Source organism: Colius striatus, chromosome 1, assembly GCF_028858725.1.
Source record: "Colius striatus isolate bColStr4 chromosome 1, bColStr4.1.hap1, whole genome shotgun sequence".
Lineage (NCBI taxonomy): Eukaryota > Metazoa > Chordata > Aves > Coliiformes > Coliidae > Colius > Colius striatus.
In genome coordinates, this window is record NC_084759.1 from 198,496,175 (window position 1) to 198,517,344 (window position 21,170).

General features: G+C 36.9%; 1 protein-coding gene across 8 annotated transcripts in view; it reads right to left on the reverse strand.

The window, feature by feature from the left end:
* Positions 1 to 21,170, reverse strand: part of SEMA3D (semaphorin 3D) — a 141,637-nt gene that overhangs the window by 96,748 nt on the left and 23,719 nt on the right. Inside the window, exon 1 of one of the 8 annotated variants that reach the window (XM_062019798.1) lies at positions 19,167 to 19,187. The exons of 6 other annotated variants lie outside the window; for them this stretch is intronic. Coding sequence is in view for 1 of the 2 variants with exons in the window: in XM_062019778.1 (XP_061875762.1) it covers positions 867 to 895 (29 nt within the window). In the remaining variant the exon portion in view is untranslated. Of the gene's footprint in view, positions 1 to 866; positions 896 to 19,166; positions 19,188 to 21,170 lie in introns of those variants that run through there. One more of the 8 variants, XM_062019778.1, reaches the window with a different exon arrangement.

Genomic DNA, 21,170 nt, shown 5'->3' on the forward strand with positions numbered 1-21,170 from the left:
TTACAGCAGAATAACTGCCTCAATTCACCCACCAAAATGTCCTATAAACTTTAATGAGTGGTTCATGCTGAGGTCAATAGGCTGATATGGGACTTGCACAGTGTGCAACTAAGCCAGCCTTGTAACACTTTTTACTCAATAACAGTCATTCATATTCCATAAATCTTAAAGTGTTTTACAAATGAAAGTAATTATCACTGTCCTTATTTTCCCCATGCAAAAACCGAATAACAAAATTGCAGTGAACATAGTTCCTCAAAGTCACAAGCCACCACAGTAGTTGAACAGAAAGCAGTCACAGCAATCCTGGTGTCCCATTTGTACCCAGTTATAAAGGATCTCTTTAACCCAATAACTCCACTTTTACATACGAAATTATTTGAAACAGCATTCTGAATTCTGGGAGGCAGAATTTCATGGTTAATAAATCACAGAGATCAGAGTATGAAAAATATTTGTGAGATCAGATCTTCCCCGCTGCAAGTGTGTGATACCAGAGGTCAAGCAAGATAGTTAGTAAAATGACAAATGTCAGTGTTTGTGTAACGCTGTAAATCAAGTAGTAAGGAAATGTTATGGTTAGTGGTGAGATTAATGGCTCATGACTTGCCATGAAAATTCTTTTCTGAGAAGTACTGAAACTACCTAATTAAAAGAGTAATCCTAGTGCCCACATCCACTGGCACTTGCACAGACATGAAGGAAAAGGCTTCTCGTGAGCCTGTGAGAGATGCAGCACAGCTTGTGATCCCTGAGCTTCTTCACTGGTCTGGCACTTAAGCTCACTGCAGCATTGGTGCCAGAGCATCTCTGTGAACTGCAGAAGTATCCAGAATCAACTTAGCACCTTGTGATGCAGGCACTACCTCCTTCCTGGCATGAAGGGACAGCTCATGTCAGTTCTCTCTGCCAGAGGAAACTCTCTCAGATGAAGCTGGGGCTTTCTGAGCCTTCAGACCTCCTGCTAATAGCAAAAGACAAGGGAGGGTGCAGGAAGGTCATGACTGGGAAAGAGAGAAAGTGAGACAATTTGTAAAATGCCCAAAACTTTACTCCTATCACAGAACACTGAGTCGCTTTCTTCTTAATCTTTACCTCAGCACTCAAATTCAGTATCTGAATGCACTACTTCTAGCCAACTGTTACTACATATTCATGAGATGACACAGAAAGAAAGAAAACAAACATGAAATGACATTAGTTCATCTTTCCCTTCCCTTTCTTAGACTGTAGAGTCCTGAGAGGAAGCCCTTACTTCTTCCATGCCAGTGGTGGTTTGACTATGAAGGCCTACTGTTGACTGTTATCACTGGGTTATATCACCTCAAAGAAATTTATTGTGGGAGAAGAAGGGGAAAACAAGGGGAGGAGGAATGGGAGGACTATATTAAGAAAAGAGACACTGGTCCTGTTCATCTTCAGCAAGAAGATAGAAACAAACTATACTTCAAAAAGAAGCAATTAAGCGGAAGCCGGTCTCACTACAAATATGCTGAGAAGTCATTGCTTGAGGGTCTGGGCCTCAGCCAATAGGGATCTCACCAGAGGATGTGGGCTCATTTTCTTGAGGCAAAGTACAGTGAAGAATCAGGACTAAATCTACCATTCATACTAAAAAACTGTTGCCTGAAAGGACTGTCATCTGCTTAATTGAGGACGAGGACCAAACTTGAACCTTTGGCCACACCTCACAACCTCATTCTTCATGTAGGGTTCTTTTGCTAATGGAAATCTTGGTTTTTTTTTTTTTTCCCTCTCCCCCTTTATTTGAGTAATGTCTGTGAAAAACCATTTGCTTGAATTCCTGACACAAGGCAGTTAGTTTACACTGAAGGCAGCTGTTCTGTGAGCTCAAGCCAACCCTGTCTTGTCTTAGATTCATTGCAAGCTGGCCAGATTGTCACATATATTTTTAGTTTATGATGATCTTCTAATACAATTTGAGCTTCCACACAGAGTCCTTCCAGCAGTCTAATGACTAGCTCAGGTTAATGAACTTCAGGCCAACTAACTGGCCATTAATCTTCAGGAAATATCCTTCCTCTCTGTAACATATGCAAGTCAATCAATGTTCTGTGCTGAGGAAAAAAAACATAGTCATACTGCTCAGAAGTAATCAGAGCCATAAACAGAAATAAAATATTAATCCTAAAAGCAAATCTGTCTCCTCCATCCTTTCCTCCCCTCAAAAGTAAGAAGAGTTTTGTCAAAGAAGGGAAAATTACTGTTTCTTTTAGTTCTTTGATAATTCTGCTAAGCATCAACACACTCTAAAACTTCCTCATCATGAACAAATTCAAAATAAATAAGGAAAAGGAGCTTGACAAGAAAAATGTTGAGGCTAACGCTGCTTTCCTACCTTGGCTTCAGTTGGGAAATATCTGCACTGTGTTAATTATCACCTGCAAGACCCACAGGAGAAAGAAGTTATGCATACACCTCACCAAAACAGGGATAATTCCAGTGGAATAAAGGAGCTTTTATTTGTCCCACACCAGGGTGGGAATGTGATGCTGAAGAGAGGCTGAAGAGCCTGGTTCCATCCTGCCAGGACCTCCCTGTGGGGCTCATAAATTCATAAAGAACTGTAGGTTAAAACTGCCAAAAGACAAAGTGTTGATCTTCTGGTGTCCTGCCATCTTGTCAGACAGAGGTGGCTGGATGTAACTGGCACATGCGTGATGTCACGTTCCTGAAACGAGGTGTCATCTCCCTGCAATTGGTCAGATTTAGTGGAGCCTATAAAACAGATTGCTCTGCAGCTACTGTCTGAAACAGGAAAACCTGGAGCCAATTTACTAAACATAATTTATTCCAGGCCCTTTGTTGCAATAAACAGAGCTCTTCAGCCTTCTCAAACACATAGACAGTAGGGAGCTCTGTGCTTACAGGATTCTTTTTAGATAGTTCAACTCAAACCTATCTAAATGCAAAATCTCACATTCACAACTACTGTGTAGGTTTCCTGACTTCTCCTGGCGTCGTGAAGTCCAGCACTGGAAGGACTGTGACCCATCTGGAAACACACACTTTTTTAATAGTATTTCATGTCACTCTCAGTTCAATTTCACACCAAAAACCTATACAGAGCTGGATAATTTAAAACCTGTTTCCAGCTCTAGTTTTCCAAGGCAATTTTAAAATTAAGAATATTGTACTCTGATGAAGAGGACAGTGAAAACAGCTTGTGAATAACCAAAGTGTTATTAACCAAATGGTTTGGCTCAGTTATGTTAAATGTAATAGTAATGTTACAAATTGAAACTACTGAAAATTTAGAGCAATCTCTGAATTAAAACTCCAGAATAGAATAGAAAAATGTCTCCTAGACACTAAGTACTCACAAGTAGACTAAGTTACCTACATCATGTAGTCTCAATATGTAAACCTATATCTTTGATGCCAAAGTTTTTCTTTCTTCTCCTCATCTATCCCTGTCTGAGATCTTCGGGTTTTACTTTATTTTTCTGTGGAGTAGAAGAGAGCAAAAGTTGTCTCCTGCAGTCAGAAAGCAAGTAGTATGGGGGGTATGTTAGACAAACATATTGCTTTGAAATATTTAAAACTAAATAGCTGTAAAAAGAAACAAAAAATACCTCATCTACCATGCAGATTTATTGAAAGCTATATTACCTCTTTATTTATATTGTCCATGGACTTTATATGTATGTACATTCATTTAAAGAATGTTACTATAGCTGCAAATATACGGATATATGTTTGCAATGCAGTACATTTAGAGGTCTCACCTATAAATTATCACATGTATTCCAAAAGAAAAATTACTATGGTTGTCCACTATGTGGTTCAAAACTGTACTATTATCATGAGATGGATATTGAATATTCTCTGCTAATAAAAGGGAAAAACTACAAGTACACATGAGTCACATTAATAAATAAAATAATATAGACTAAATATAAAATAAAATATACATAAAAGAAAATAGATTAAAAATAAAATTAAATCTCCAGACTTACTTAACCTTTTTAACTTGCTTCTTAAACAAGAAAGATGACATTCACCTAGAACACAATGAAATTATGTTCCTGTACCCCTTAGATAGACAGTCTCCTGATGTATTTTTTTGGCAGAGCCTTTTCTCTTCATTGTGAAATCCCAGTTCAAATGTAACTCCATCCAAGAACAGGTAAACAGGATTATTCATCATTATTCCCCCATTTATTAAGTAGCTTTTGTACTTTTTATAGTGTAGAGAATGTTCTCTTCCAGGATTCTGAAAAACACTTCTTTTTACAAAAGATTCAGATCAGTATTACATCACTTCCCAACACTAGCAAAAATTAGTGAATAAAAAGACTTTGGTGCAGTTAAAGAAAAATTACATGAGCCTACAGTCAGGGATTTGTTTTGTTTTGTTATTTGATTTAATATATCTAGTTTAGATAAGGTCCTGGCATAAAGCAGACCTTTCTAGTGTTAAATACCCAGATGAACAGTAAAGACTCATACGAAGCATAACCCAGCTTATAATGAGTTTTACAAGGCTTTACAGACTTCACCTTTAGTGAGCTCTTCACAGGATTTATACCCTATCTATTCAACACCAGTAATTTGGAAGGCAAGACAAATATCTGCTCTGATTCCCATCTGCGAAGAGTCAAATAGAGTAAAGAAAGATAGACTGAGAGACAAGGAGGATGCAACTGAGGTAACAGAGAGTCAGCAAAAAAAAATCTGGGTTTATTGCAGAGAACCATCTGATAATAAATAGAGCTCTCCAATGGGCAGAAAATATGTTTGAGGATTACATTGGATTTTTTGTTCATTAAGATAAACCCAAGTTAAAGTAAAAATGGTGAATAAGGAAGTGAAACATGAGAGAAGAATGAACTCACTTATTTGGTTTATTTTTTATAGTTCTCTGAATCTTTCTAAAGCTGGTCTACTGATGGAAGTATTTATAAAAGGCATGTAGTCTCTTTGGAGATAAACACCACTAAGAATGGGTAGCCTTTATGTCTGTGTCACACTGCTATGAGGAGCTTATCTGACCATGAAATATACTATTGGGCATCTAAAATTATACACATAGGAAATGAGCATTTTATCCTCAAAAGATATCAGGATATTTTTCAGGTCAGTGTCAGTGGGGTCAGGATTACACCCAAAGATTTCACGTAGACATAGAAGTAACTATTTCAGAAAGCGACACATAGACAGCTGTGGACACAGACGTTATACATCACGAGAAACAGTGATTCTGAGAAGTTTTATCTCTGGCATCGTATCTTTTGGACATATAATGCATAAATCCAAGACTGACACTAAAACAAATGCTACTCTCTAACCCCAATTTTTTGCATACTCCATCTTCTTAAAAGAAGAAAATAAGACTGTTTCTGAAGCACAATGTCAATTGTCCAAGAAAACGGGTGGGATGGAAAGCAACTTGTCATCTGATAATGATATTGCAAAGAGGAGGTTGAGAGATACTTCAGATGTCCTGCCAGCCAGATGTACCACTGATATTTTCCACACATAAATATGTACATGCATTTCACTCTAAAGTTTAGATTCATAGGCATTCAGACTTTTTTCCTTTCTTTTCCTTTATTTTTGGTGGAAGGAACTGTGACTTTAGATATTATGTTGGTAATAACAGATTCCTGAAGGCTGTACATAAGAACACTCTACATGTCTGATCATTAAAAAAATACAGAAAACGATCAAAAACACAATCCAAAGAAGAAAGCAGTGTATGATACCATTTAGCAACACATAAGAATCAAAAGGAACCTTAAGCCAAACCTCTGTTACATTATTTTAAATACAGCATGTTTCCCTAGAAAGCCAGAAAAAAAATCCCTCATAAAATCCATTTTAGAATCACTTTAAACAGCTTAAGAGGGTTGTGGGTATTTTTGGTAAAACAGCTTTGATATCCAAGAAAAGAAAAAAGCAGTAGCACAAAAATTCCTAGAGACATTAATGAAAAGGTAGACTAGATGAAAACCGCTTCCTGCCGAGTACCGTGATGCCTGAAAGTTTTTGAAGAGAGCCAGACAATTTTCCTCTAAAATGTCTGTCACCACCTGCAGCACTTATGGTGGCTTGGCTCAGTTCTGCAAAAGCAGACAGGGAGAGAATGCATGCAGGAAGCTTTGCCTCTGGAGCTGCCTTGGCCTGCTGTTGAGAAAATACTGAAAAGCCAGAAAAGTGTCATGACAGCCATCACAGGAAAGAAATCCTCATTTTGGGGAGACCTGCCTGAACATTGAAACACTAACGGATTGCATTTCTCCTCCTGAAACCTGATTTAACCCCAGGCAGCACTGTCAAGCCAGCTAAATCACTGACCCTGCAGCTACCACTCTTTTGCTGGAAGAAACATATATCTACAATGGTCAACTTAAAAGTCTCTTTTAACCTCTACAAATTTTTGCCAGTATTTTTCAATGGAAAAATTGTTCTCTGTACCTCCTTTCATAGGAAGCCTTCCAACATCTGCAGGGCTGGAACATGAGTCCTCTAGCAGCGACAGATCAACTATCAGAGGTCTGGGCTGGCTGGTATTTCAATGGTCACCAGTAACTACTGTCAGTGGGGTATTTTACAGATTAGTTACCTACACAGAGTCTTGCCCTACTATGTACTTTACATGCTTGTTAAAAACTCAGCTTAATGGGAAGAAAATGTAGCATTATGGTGAAATTTGTCATGAATCAACTCCAGGCTTACTTCTAGACACGACACAACAGCAAGGTAAATAATAGTACATACTCTGAAAGCATAGTCAGTGAGTTGTCTGCATGAATAGATCTATAGATTCAAGTATAAATGAAAGATGCCCTTCTGTACTTGATCCAAACAATCCTTACGTAAGCCAGTTCCTGTTGTGTGACTCCATTAATTGCATACTATACATATTAATTGTATCCATTAATTGCATACTATACAAAAATATATGATACATTTCAGTTATACATGCATCAGAGGCACCACTAGCCAGACAATTCTGTGTGCATGCAAAAATATGTTGATTCTGCCCACAGCTAACCATCACATCCATACCATCAAAAGCCAGCAGAAGTTACTAAAAAAATACTCCACCAGAAAAAACCCAAAACAAAGTCCCCTCAAAACTGGAAGAAATAAAGGAACAAAGATTCACATTTACAAATATATTTATAAAGTTTGTTTTATCTCACAGCAAATACATGATTGTGCTATAAATTGTAGGTAGTTCTATCTTATGTAAGCAGAAATGTACTGCCAACTAGTTTGGAATTTTATTTAAAAGCTTGTAGGAGCTCATGGATTTCCCAGCTGTAACTAAAAGCTGTCTATGGGACTCTCAGAGAAAACTAGAACATTTCAAATATTAAGTACAGGCAACTGCATGTTTTAGTTGGCTTCTTAACATAATTAGCCAGTTTTAAAATTATTTCTATTGTACTAATCCTGATAAGCACACTTCATTAACAGCCAGTATTAGTTCATTGTCAGCTGTGTAAAAATCTGATCTGCTAGTTTTCAAAATAATTCAGGTTAATACAGTTCAGTGATGGTTTAAAAATGTGTACTTATATGACAGCTGGGCTTTGATCAAATGCTGTATATCCGATGGCATATTTTCATAGAATTCCTTTCATCAACATATGGCCTCATTATTTGATGCACTGTCAGTGAACTCTGTACAGCACAGTCTGCAAGGCTTTAATACATAAACTGCAGCATAGGGAGAGACATGCCAGAAGAATTTTAATTTACACTTCCAACAAATTTTGATTTAATAATTCATGACAATACACTTGAACACTATTGGAGGAGCGTTTTTTTATATTCATTGTCCAACTAATTTTGGATCAACAGTTTGTGCAGCCAATATGTAAAATGATATGCAGATGAATGTGTACAGTGCAGTAATCTGTGTTGGCACATTAACCCGGTTATTATATTGTTAGACTGAGGACATTTACTTTCTTCCCAGTTTTTTGAAATGTTGGATTTCATCTGCATTTGGAGCATGTGAGACAAGGAACCAGTAAAGTCACTGTAACTCATTCCATTTGTAAGCTTACACAATTCACTAACAATGTAGACCTATTCTTCTTGACAGGTTTCCCTCAGGTATCACCACAGCATCTGAGTAGTTTAAAAGCTTTAATGCCTTTATTCTCTATCCTCTTTCCTTGCCATTAGGAGTTAATTGATTTTCTTTTAATGTTACCATAGGAGATGACATCACTTGCATAAGGTCACACCAGCAGTTAGGACCAGTACCCACATCCCCTTTACATCCAGGCAGTGCTTTAGTCACCCAGCCACCCTTCTCACCAGGGACTACAGATTGTTGTCTGTGATTCCTGTGGTAAGATCCATGACTCACATACCACTTCTTCCAGTGTTTCACTCTTGACTTAAGCCCTTGTAAATACTGCAGAATATTACAAGCAGTCACAGTTTCATTTTCCATAAACAGTATCTTCACAGAGCTGTGTAAGGAGCAACATGCGGCCAGTGTGAGTTCAGACAGCAGGTTATCATAGCTGTAAGCACTCCTGAGTACTGAATTTGTGTACCAATCCTATGTACCAATTTTGCCATTTTCAAAGATTAAAATATGCTGCTATCAGACTCTACAAGAACCTTCTGCTGCTTTTGCAGCAGAAATCAATTTATATTTGGTTCAACAGATTTGTTTTGCTGGTCTATTTTTAAGTTGCTTTGTGAAGGGTGCTAGCATGACAGTTCCTGGAACCTAAAACAGTCATGCAGAAAAAGAAAACAAGAATTCAGGCATCACAACCTCCATTCAATGCAGAACTATTTCCACTTTGGTTTAAAACCACAATAACTTTCCTTTGTCTCGTGAGGACACAATGAGGGCACAGAGTGCACAGATGAGTCAATACTTCACTGAAAAATAGCAAATCTTTTTAGACCATTAACTAGTTAGTTACTGGAGAGTTGCCATAGCCAGAAGATTAATAGAAAAAAGGTAGGATGTAAACCATCACCTCTATTTAACTTTTCCCTAGTAGATACTTGCACCCTAAGAAGATCAGGCAGTCTCAATCTTGAGGGAGTTTGCAGGCTTCATTAGCTACAAGGATTGCCAATATTGGAATAGGGGCTCAGAGAAGTCGTGGATTCTCCATCATTGCAGACATTTGAAACTTAACTGGACATAGCTCTGAGCAATCGGATCCAAAGCCGAAGTTATCCATTCATTGAGCTGTAAATGGGACCATATGTCCTACTGATGTCTTTTCCAACATAATTTTTTCTATGAATTCTTTTAACCGCTAATTCACAGAGGATTACATATGGAAGGTCTTCAGCAGCATCCAACACCTTTCCGCTGATCAACTTAAGCCTCTGACAGCTATCAAATGGCTTTTCCAACTCTGCAATGATCACTCCTATCTTTCCAAGGATTCTTCTGATGAGGGCAATGTCTACCCCATCTGCTCACAAATCTAGTAAAAAATCAGGAATGCCTTCATTTTGTAAAATTGTCTGAAAGTTGCTGAAATTCAACAGTTGATTCATGAGATCATAAACCCCTGTATCAAGAACAGTGAGGTGTGCACAGGACAAGTGAAGTACACACAGAATAGGTACAGATAATGTATTAGCCATATAACTTAATTCAATACCTCAAGGTTGACAGATATTGCTCACCCATACAGTCCAGATTTGCTTATCCCATGAGAACTAAACACAGAACTGAGTGTGAAAACTACTGACACTGTGTTTGAAATAATGCTTTTGTCTGCACTGATGAGACAAGAAGGGGATTTCTTCCAGAATTCCCCCAGTGAAGTTAGAAGAGGAAGTTGGGTGAGAAATACTACTGGATAGATTGCTGACACTCAGACTAAACCAATGAATTATGCTCACCTAGAAGATAAAACTTCAGTTGTGCATTCAAGACTGACTTCCCTTTTCTGTTCAAATTAGCAACAACTCCCTGCCAGTCTACTCTCTCCCAGATGGATCAAGATGTGGAAGCCACTGTAGAATGGCAAAATCATAGAATTGCTGAAGTGGGAAAATACCTTTAAGATCATCACGTCCAACCACTAACCTAGAACTGCCACATCTACAACTAAACCATGTTCCTCAGCACCACATTCTACACATCTGTTAAATACTTCCAGGGATGGTGACTCTACCACTTCCCTGGGCAGCCTGTTCCAATGCTTGACTACCCTGTAAGTGAAAAAAAAAAGTCCTGATACCTAATCTAAAGTTTTCCTGGCGCAACTCATAGCCATTTCCTCTTGTCCATTCACGTGTTACTTGGGAGAAGACACTAACCTCCACCTCATTACAACCTCCTTTCAGGTAGTTGTAAAGAGCAAGGTCTTCTCTCAGCCATCTCTTTTCCAGGTTTCTCCTTATCAGACCGTGCTCCAGACAATTCCTCAGCTTCATTGCCCTTCTTTGGACATTCTCCAGCACTTCAATGTCCCTCTTGGAGTGAGTGGCCCAAAACTGAACACAGTGTTTGAGATGAGGCCTCACCGGTGCCTAGTACAGTGAGATGATCACTTTCCTAGTACTGATGGCTACAATATTTCTGATATAAGTTAATGTATCAAACATATTTACTACATAAAATGCTTCTCAAGATTATGGGGAGAAAAATAACTAGAAAGGATGAGGCCTACATACTGGCTTAGCTAGAAAAGGGATGTGGTGGTGAGGATTGTGTTTCCATAGCCACAGCTGAGCAGGTGGGCAAACATCCACCACAGGTGCTTATTCTATAGAGTACCCCACTCCCTGGTAAAACAGGCAGCCCCCAAAGAAACCATGGCTTGAAGATATCCAGGACTCTTCATGTCAGATGAGTCCTATGTGAGTTTATGAAACCCCTTGGGATCATCATGATTAACTATCTTCCTTAAGCTCTTCTCTACTGGACTTTAGTGCTTTTAAACCTCTGATCCCTTGAATTACAGAGGTAGATATGTCAGCTGTGTTTCAACACATGGAGGAATTCAGAGACATCTGAAAACAAAGCCAGACAGAATTTAAAATAAAATCCTTCAATGACAGATTTAGAGAGTGATGGCTGCAGCTGGAACTTACAAATATAACAACTAACTGAGCATGCATTATACAAAAGCCTTACATGGACTACCCTGTGAAGAGCAATTTCTTCACAAGGAACAGAAATATTAGGTATTTGTTGACTGATACAGAAAATACCTGAAAAACGAGACATTGGTTGCTCAAAAGTAGCCTTAGTCTGTGGGTCTTTCATCAAACTAAATGGTAACCACTTCTAAAATGAGGAAATGAGTGATAACCTGTTGGACAAATTAATATTTGGGTTTTAAGTACGTTTTTTTTTAATCTTCAATACAAAATTGAAAATTCTGTCCCTGGAGAGGAATAAAATGTTGATAAGATGTAGTTTTAAAAATTTATACAATACCTTTCATATATTCAATTTAAAATATACAGTTACTAGCATTTATATTATTGAGTCTTCGCCAAGGAAATGTATTCTTACTATTCCAACTGGCAAAGCTGATGCTAAAGGTACTCAGTAGTCATTATAGGAGGACTTAAAGTGAATAAGGAGTAGAATCAGATTATATTAATTAATAGTTAGCATTGTCACTAATTTAAACATTATATACTTCTTTCTACCCAGTCAAATGGGCTACCTGACATAGCATATGAGTTTTACATAAACAGGCACAAGTGTAAAGATGAACTTTACAAAACACAACAAATATATTAAAAATACTCAAGCATGGAACATGATTACAGAGGAATAAATCTATTGACTATCTTCACACAGTACTGCAAAAGCAAAACAACAATGATGATTGGAAACTCTGCTTCCCTTGTCTGCTCAGCTGAGGTATGTGACCTGCATTAATGAATGGCATGGGGAATAATGTACTTGCACTCAGACGCAGGACCAACTGATGTCAAATGAAGTTCAACTATTCATATTAATGGGGATCAACCTTTGTCTGGGGGAATGGAAGTCTCTTAGATCTTAGGGTCATGAATTGACAAGCTATCGAACATTCTTGTGCTGTGCTGACCATCCTCCATTCTCCATGAGATCAGCTGTCTAGACCCTTAGTCCCACTACAGCTTCTTTGTGCTCCTACTGAGACTCAGAAAGAGCTCATTGCTAATTCTTTCTGTGTAATATGCAATGTAGGATCTGGTCTCACCACTCCCTTTCTAAGACACACAGAATAGTCATATTTCTCTGGAACTCAGGAAAATCAAAGACACATATATATATATACACTGTGGCTTTTCTTATTCTGGAGACATGTGCCTGACTAAGACACATAGCAACAGAAGTGCCATTAATGCCAAAAAGAAACAAACAAACAAAAAAAGAACAAAAATGACTAAACATTTGTACCAAGAAAATTATTGCTAAACTGCCATCATGTCACACCACTAATAAACACGGAGAAGGCAAAAAGCATTTTTTATTTCAGAGGGAGCATTTTTTTTCTTCACAAGTTCCAGAGTATCTATAAGCTTGTGGGTTGTAATCCCTCTAATGATCAGTAAGTAATTACTTCAGACCACTGATACAAGTCTGTGGCTGATATCATTTGTATAAACACTGCAATATGCAAAGAAAAACACTGCAGCAGAATTTTGTTCTTCTAAATGTTAAATAGAGCAATTTTGTAAGGACAGTTATAATTTTCAACATCAACTTTACTGTTCATCGTATTAAGAACAATAACACTGATAACTGTAACTTTTTTTAAAAACTCGATTTGCAACAACAATTTTGCCAGAGGTAAATTTAAGTTTTATGGATGAAAAGAAAGTAGGCTATTTCCAGTGAAATTTACAAGCTATAACCCAGCCCTAGCAGCCAGGATGTGCAAAGTGAGTTAATTCAAAAGTCCACTCAAACCTTGGCATCTCTGTTCATTTAGAGGCACCTCATCTAAATTCTTGTTTTTCAGAAGTGCTTGTATAAACATAAAAAAAGCCCAAAACAATAAAAAGATAAGAATCCAGTATGCAAGGCCAATCCTAACAAAGGATAAGAAAAAAACCAAACAAACAAAAAAACCCAAATTAAAGTAAATGTCTTATGTACATACTAAATTTCAATATTATGAGTCATTTAATTGACTCATTAACTATAAATTGACCATACCTCTTTTAATTGGTCCACATTAACGATCTCCTTTCTGAAAAAGAGCAATATCTTTAGCAGACGTAGTTGCTCCAGCTAATTGTTTCTTTATCAATAGTTTATGTGTGGTGTCGGTTATGGTATCTAACTTTTGCTATGGATTTAGAAAGTAAGACATAGGATATATGCAACTAGATCAGCAAATGCCTCCTGTATGTACTTGGAGAATTACCAAAAGAAATCACCAAGAAAACAATGCAAATCTATTCCTCATTTTAATATAAGATGAAATGGAATAGCTAAAAAAGCAAGACTGTAAATCTAGACAGTCAGTAATTTAGAAAGTAATCACACTTGAGCTTCTTTCAGCATTAAAGTTTTCTCTCAGTTTGCTTTCCTTAGAAATACATATCACAAAATGTATTACTTATTTACTACAGTTAAGCAGTTCTGGGGTTTCTCCACCTTCAACAATCATTTCCTGTTCCAGAAAAATCCTCTCACACAACTCCTTACTTAAACAAGAATATAAAAATGTTTGTAGTGGCAAGCCTGAAAGTTCATAAAGTCTAGTACTCTGTTTTCAACAGTAAGTGTAAGAAAAAAATAAGAATAGAACATTTATACATGATACTTCCCCACCCTTAGTGCTCCCCCTTCCCTCCATCTATTTTCAGCTCAGGATATTTCCTGATCCTGTTGTAGCCTGTCTATTTTGTAACCCCCAAGTAGGTATCACTTTCAAGTACCTGTCCAGCCTGCTTCTGAGTCCTTGTAAAATTCTTGCATCTGCAACACCATCTGAGCAATCAATTTTGTATGTTTGCTACTCAACGTGTGAAGAACCACTTCCAATACACACAATGCAACATGACAATGTATTCATTTTTCCTCATACACCTTCAGAACATTAGTCAGAAAGTAGATTCCACTGGGCAATAAAAACAAGAAGATTGTGATTTAGTCCTGATGATCACTCAATTGTTTTAACATTAGAGATTTTATGCATGCTACTTCATTATTTTACTTTGTGTAACATAGAGTGGTTGGGAAATTAAGAGAATATTAGTCAGAGAAAATTAGGAAGGTGATAGTAGTAATCAGCTCCAATTAATATTCTCCACCGAAGAAAAATATCTTGCTATGGTCACTGCACAAGGTGAGATGCAATATATCACAACTAAGTCTTTGGTCAAAATCCAGGACCAGCTTTGAACATTCAATCAAATAAGTTTTTGCCAAGGTTGGCAAATACATAGGTGAGGAGATATCGCATTAGATCAGTGAAAGAGAAACACTCCAGATTTCACAGACAACAGTGGCTCCAAACCAGTGGCAGAAGGGCCATTCTTGGTGAATACTTTCAGTTAGTAGAATGGACAAAAGACCCCAGTACCCAGAAGATGGATCAAGACCCTCTGCCTCTTTCAAAATGCAGGAAAATTCAATTTTACTGTACTGAAATGGTCAAGTTTTCCCATCTGATTAATGAAATAGAAGGAAAGGAGAAATTGTTTTACACAAGTTGATAATATATCTTTAAAGCCCTCTGTTCTCAAATTGTAAAGATAATTAAAGAAATGTATTTTACAATTTATGGAAATACACTTATAAACTCTATTAATCTTCACTTTTCAAGGTGTGAGTTCTGTAAGGGACAGTATCTTGCAATTTAGAATGTCAACATTGTGAAGATTTGTGTCTTCCATTGAAATATTTGGTCTTATCCACTCTTGGTGCCAGAATGGCAGACCGAATGAGCTACTTGTTTATTCCAGTCAAGCACTTCCTTGACTTCTAGACTTTATGTTAAGACATGATAAACATCTTACTTCCACTGGAGAATATATACTCTCACAAAGTCAAACTTAAAATTCACAGCTCATGAAAAAGATTAGTCATTTGAGTTTGTTACATTCTAGATCATCAATGGACAAATATAAATATTAAAAAAACAAAAGTACTTTATATACTCCGTACTTATACTTCATACATGCATAGTCACTAATTTAAGGGGTTGTTAGAATACAGCTTATTTAGTAATATCTCATATAGTGGATCATGAGGGGTACTAAATAACCAAATGGGTTACATTTCATAGAAATACCACAGTGAGCCCTATAGAAAAAAGTTCCTTACCTTCTACAACAACAGCAAAAAATATCAACTCACAATTAAAAACTGTAATTACTCAAAGGGATCAAAATAGTTCTAGTTACTTATTTGCAATTAAAATTGTTTCCTTTTTTAATTATATCTATCAAAAGTCAACTTTCAAGTTGTCAGTGGATCATGATAATATAATGATATTTCTGTTACTGCCTAGTTTCAGTGCTGTTTCAAAAAATTCACATGTTTATAAGGTCCATGGCTTTTTTAATCAAAAACTAATAATGAAATGATGACCAAAAAAATCAGTAGACTTTCTGAAAAAAACATCCTCACAAAGTTTTAAAATAAAAAAGTTACACCTTCTTTTTTCAATTACAGCTACTTTTAAGATTTTACAAAGGTAGCTACAATCTGGCTTTGATCTTGCTATTGCAAAGGTCCAGCAATACCTAATTATAAGCCGGATAAATTTTGTGTGCACACATATGTGTTTGTCTACAGTCTGCATGAGCAACTGAAAATTATCCAATGTAAACACACAGCAAACCACTCAATTCAAATTACTCTTATGTAGAGTAAATTGTCTTTAAAACAGAAAATAATGGAAGAACAGCAGAGACTTCTCAGTACTAAAACACAATGCTTCATTTAATGAGTAATCCCTGGAGCACATGGATGTTTACCTCACTCTGGGCAAGCTCAAGTGCATGGACAGACAATTACAGTACTTAGCCTGATGCACAATAACTTGTTAAGCAGCTGTAATGCAATGAGATTCTTTTGTGGGCTTACAGACTGCATTTCTATACTTTCTTCTATGCTAATATGACTTTTGACTCCCAAATATTCAATGGCTAAAACATACCAGCATATTCAATATTAGAATGCCTGAATCTGGATCCACAAAGCACTAAAGACTGGTAAAAACTGGAACCTATGTCTGAAGTCTCTCCATATTTGGCAGGTACTGTGTCTGAATCCAGTCTGGCTTCAGAAAAATAACAGCATAATATTAAAAAAACCCCCAAACAGACTGGATTTTACAATAGGGAAAGCACAATACAGTTAGGTTGCATTGTTTCTTAGATGAATAATAGTTGGATGGAATACTTATTAAATATGATTAGTTGGTTGAATATGATTCAAGAAAAAAAAAATAAAATGTAGACATAGGCTGTAGATTAATAATACATGCTGGCAAAAGGCTTCAGAGAGACTCCAAGTTTTGCTTTGGGAGAATGGCAAAAGGAGAAAAGATATTGCTAAAGCTTTACTTCCCACCACTTTTACACCACTGTCTCTTGTGAAAGCATAGGGCGCAAAGTTCTGAGACTGATACTGGCAAAAGCACAGCTTAAATTATATAATAGTCTATGGATATTAATGAGACAATATTCACAGAAGAGTAACTTGTGCATACTCTGATGCAGGCTTACCTGAGTATGAGTTTCCAGCTTATGACCTTAATTCTTAAATATTAAAAATAATGCATTTTAGAGGCTTTCTTTTTTTTTTCCAAATGAAGCACAAAGTACCAAGTAATGGTCATCCACGTTTTCGTTAACATAGCTCCATATTTCACACGTGAGACTTTTAATATCAATGCATGTCTGAAATCTCAAAATTCCTTCAAATACTTATCTCTAATGATAACTACAGCTGCACTCAAAAGCTGCTGCCCTTGGTATCACTTTTGTTCCCACAGGAATGTAAATCTCTGAGAGTCAAGAGTTTAAAAAAGGTATGCTTCTCAGGGCACTGGAGAAACACACGGCTTTATTCTTTTTATGCTGATTAGTAGTATTTTTTGGGCTAACATGCCGAAAGATACTTTTTTTTTCCCCTAAAGCTGTCTACTCTCACATTATTAATCTGAAAACAGGCCAAAAGGAAAACCAGGAAGAAAGATCCAACAGATCCAGAACTCAAATATAGTAATTTTGACCACTGAACATCTTCAATGGAAGCAATGTAGTCCAAAGCATGGGAATACTGAAAAAGAAATGTTATGAAGAGACACTACTAAAAACTGGTTGCAATCTGTTTGAGATCAAAGAAGATCAAAGCAAATAGGAAATTGTCTGGTATTGAGATAATAATGTAACTAGTGATATTGAAATCAGTTGTTTAAACATACATATTTCTACATTTAATTTTAAAACGTGTGCCTTTAAGCCCCATGAGAAATCCAACAATGGCAATCACAAAATAGTAACACAAAATTAAACTTTAAAATGAGATCTATTCCATCTTTGAATCAAAATTATCTCTTTCATCACAGTAATGCCATTTTGGTTTTAAAACCCAGTAACTGTATTCGCTTCACTTAAGTCCCTGCTTATCACTGCAATTTTACTCATTCCTAAATTCTCTAACATGCACTGCTATAGCTGTTTGATGTGTCGTTCCAAAATCAGGAGGGAAAAAAAAAAAAAAGACCTAGAGACATATCACCACCTCTTGCAGATATGTCACTCATGCTACAAATAAATCATAAGCTTAGAAAAACATAATCACCCAACAAACAAACAGCCTTTGCTGAACCAAATACATGTGTTTGGAATTGTGGTCCCGAGCTAATTTGAGGCAGGCTCTGGTGCTGTACTGCATGATGTTGCAGTTGAGAAATCCCTCAAACTGGTCATGCAGAGTTCAGCACACCCTGCAGCAGTAATTGCTTAAGTCTGGGAGCAGGAGGTATGGTGAGAAATTTCAGAAATCAGGCTGGGAAACAATTCTATCATTTGTCACAGACAACCTCGATGCTGTAAGGAAGGACAAGGGACCTGAGCAAAGCTGGCTGTAAAACTGTGATGTGCCATGGCAAAGGGGAAGTCCCAGTCTAGGGGATAGCTGAGGCTGTTGTACAGTGGAAGAGCATTGAGGGAGATAAAAGCATGAATGGATGAGGCCTCCTGAGCAAACTGGTGCCAGCACCTATTCCCACAAATACTGTCCCAAACCATCTGTTATTTGGCTGTGTCAAGCTGGACTAATGCACAGGACAGACTATGCCTGGGACACTACAGTGATTGGCGTGGGAGAGATTACTACCTCTTGGTGGGCTTCTTCCCCAAAATAGAGGAACATCAAGATGAAACAGAAATTATTCACTATCCCAATAGTAAAAGTTGGAATGGTAACATGTAATAAGAGTATCTTATTCAAGATCTCTCCTCCCAAGTAACAAGTAATAGGAAAAGAGTAACTGACCTCAAGTTGCACCAGAGAAGGTTTAGATTGGATATTAGGATGAACTTCTTCACTGAGGGGGCTGATAAGACACTGGCACAGGCTGCCCAGGGAGGTGGTGGAGTTCCCACCCCTGGAGATATTTAAAAGATGTGTACATGAGACAATGAGAGACATGGTTTAGTGGTTGGCTTGGCAGTGTTATAGGTTGGACTTGATCTTAAAGGTCCAACCAAAAAAAGATTTTATTATTCTATGACTCTGAGACTTTCAGACTCAATCACAGGACACTCAAAAAGTCTATGAACATGTTAAGCACCTAAATGTAGACTGATACTTAATTCAGCTGCTGCTGTAAGATAGTTAGCTATACTGCCTGGTATTTCCAAAGACAGAAACAAACCAAACAAACCAAAACAACCAAAGGAGCTCAGTCACTCTCAAAAGCCTGTTCTAATTTTTAAAGTTCAGTTGGTCCAAGTAATGAACCAAAAGACACATTCATAGGGATCTGGCCCATACTGATATACAAGTTACAGGACAGACAATTTCAAAACTCTGTAAAAACTCCTCTCTCTCCTTCCTGTATGTCAGACCAACCCCGACCCTGAGTGTATCTTCTAGCTCAGCTTTGTACAGCATGTGTGGTTCCAGACAGGATGTTGCTTGTAAAACCCTTGTACATTAACCTCATTAATTGAAACATTCAAAATAAAAGCAGAACAGGATGAAAAGGCAATGTTACTTTTCTGACAGTAACGTGCTGTTAGCCAGAGCCAAGGCTGGGAACTCATGTATTAGTGAGGTATTGAGCTAAAGCATCTTCACCATTCAACCATTCAACCTTCTCAGCCAAACTGTGAACTTTGAATAATCCATCTGACAGCCTCATTCAGCCTTGTTGGATTGGACTTCACCCAGTGCCACCACTGGGAAGCTGCAGAGCATCTCTGAGAAAATCACCTGCAAAAGGAGCCAGGGGACACACTTTAGGTTCAGTAAAATAGGTTTAATAGAGTCAGAAGTGGAACAGGGCTGAGCCAATTACCCTGTGTGAACTGAGTATAGGAAAACTTTCCAAACAAAAGACAATCTAACACAATTGTTGCAAAAAAGTCAGTTCTGAAAGACATCTGACAAGGCAACGTCTTTTTTAAAAATCCTCAGGATATTAACTGCATATTTGTGTGTTGTATTAAGACTAATGTCATGACAACAGTTGCATTCAGCACAAATAATAGGCCAATAAATACAATACTAGTGCTTTTACAATAATTAAATAACCATTTGGTTTTACGTTTATGTTGCTTCCAAACACTAGAAGAATTCTTTCAAATAAACAAAGAGCATGGGGCTTTTTTATTCTTTTATTTTTAGAGATTGTATGTTGGCAGTAATTTAAGCAGATCTGGACATTTTTTGCATTTATCTACAGTGAAAAAAACAAAGATATATCTATCAAGTTGCATTTTCACTCTTAGAAAGTCAAAACAAGGGCCCTTCAGGGAATAAGAAGTTTAATTATAAACTGCAAAACAAGATAGATTCTGGGACATATCTCTGGGAACACATTCAATCCACTAAGCCAATATCATCTGAAACATTTTTTATTATTTTAATGTAGGGCTATGGTTCTTTCTTGAAGTAAATGCAAAAAGTCAGAAAATAGTAATCAATTTCAGAGGTGTAAAGCTTGTTGCAAAGTACTGTTCATAGCATAGTTAGTGACACTTCAGAAGCACTCACAAGAATCGGAAAACTCAAGCAGTGACACTGATTAGCAGTCCATTTGTTTCTTAAACACAAAATTGCTGCTGTGCAATATTGAGAAAATCTGAAGTAAAAAACATAGTGTAAACAACACCACCTTCTCTGTGCTGTATTTTCCAGCTTCAGTTTCTATAGAGCTTTTTCTAATCATATCAATTGTCTCAGCAGAAGGATCTCAATGAAAAACAAGATAATACATGTATTTTTTCCTTTTCACCCTGCTCACCAAGAAAAAGTAGGAAATTTATTCCAGAATAACATTTCTTAATCATACATGATGTATTAAATAGTGGGTTCATTCCTGCCCACAGAAAATTTAAATTTAAATAATATTTTTTTTTTTAAGTTGAAAGAAGTTGTAATCCTCCTACAACGCAGTGAGGCTATTTAACAAGGCTGCATTTTAGATTTCCATCATGTAACAGAGTAGAAAATGAATTATGTCAATAACACTGTCAACAAGGTCAAACTCTATAGAAATCCCTATGAATTCCTTCTAAAATCCTGTGTAAATCTGTAAACTATGTCATGATCTTACCCACCACATCGGCGAAGCATGGGGATTATTTTAAACAACTGCATACTGACAGTCTAATTGTGTTTTCGTAAAGATGAATTGAATCTCTAGAAATGCCTATAGACACAAGAGTCCATCAGGTAAATGAATTCCCCTGAGCAAATGAGTTGCAGAAGCAAACATGAAAGCTTTGTAATGAATGTGATTTAGATAAATAAACACTGAAGACCCCATGTTCTAAAATCCAAACACGACATTAAAGATGAATGCTAATTTACTTTTTCTAAGGAGATACTTCTGTACTTACATCAAAAACATAAATTACTAAGAATATTATTACTCGTGGTAATATTATGGCCATGTTCAGTACCTTTGAAGTCTCTTGAGATCATGCAATATTTGAACATGATAGCACGCAAATTCATTTCTTCCTAAATCATGATTATCTTTTTTTTTAGAAAA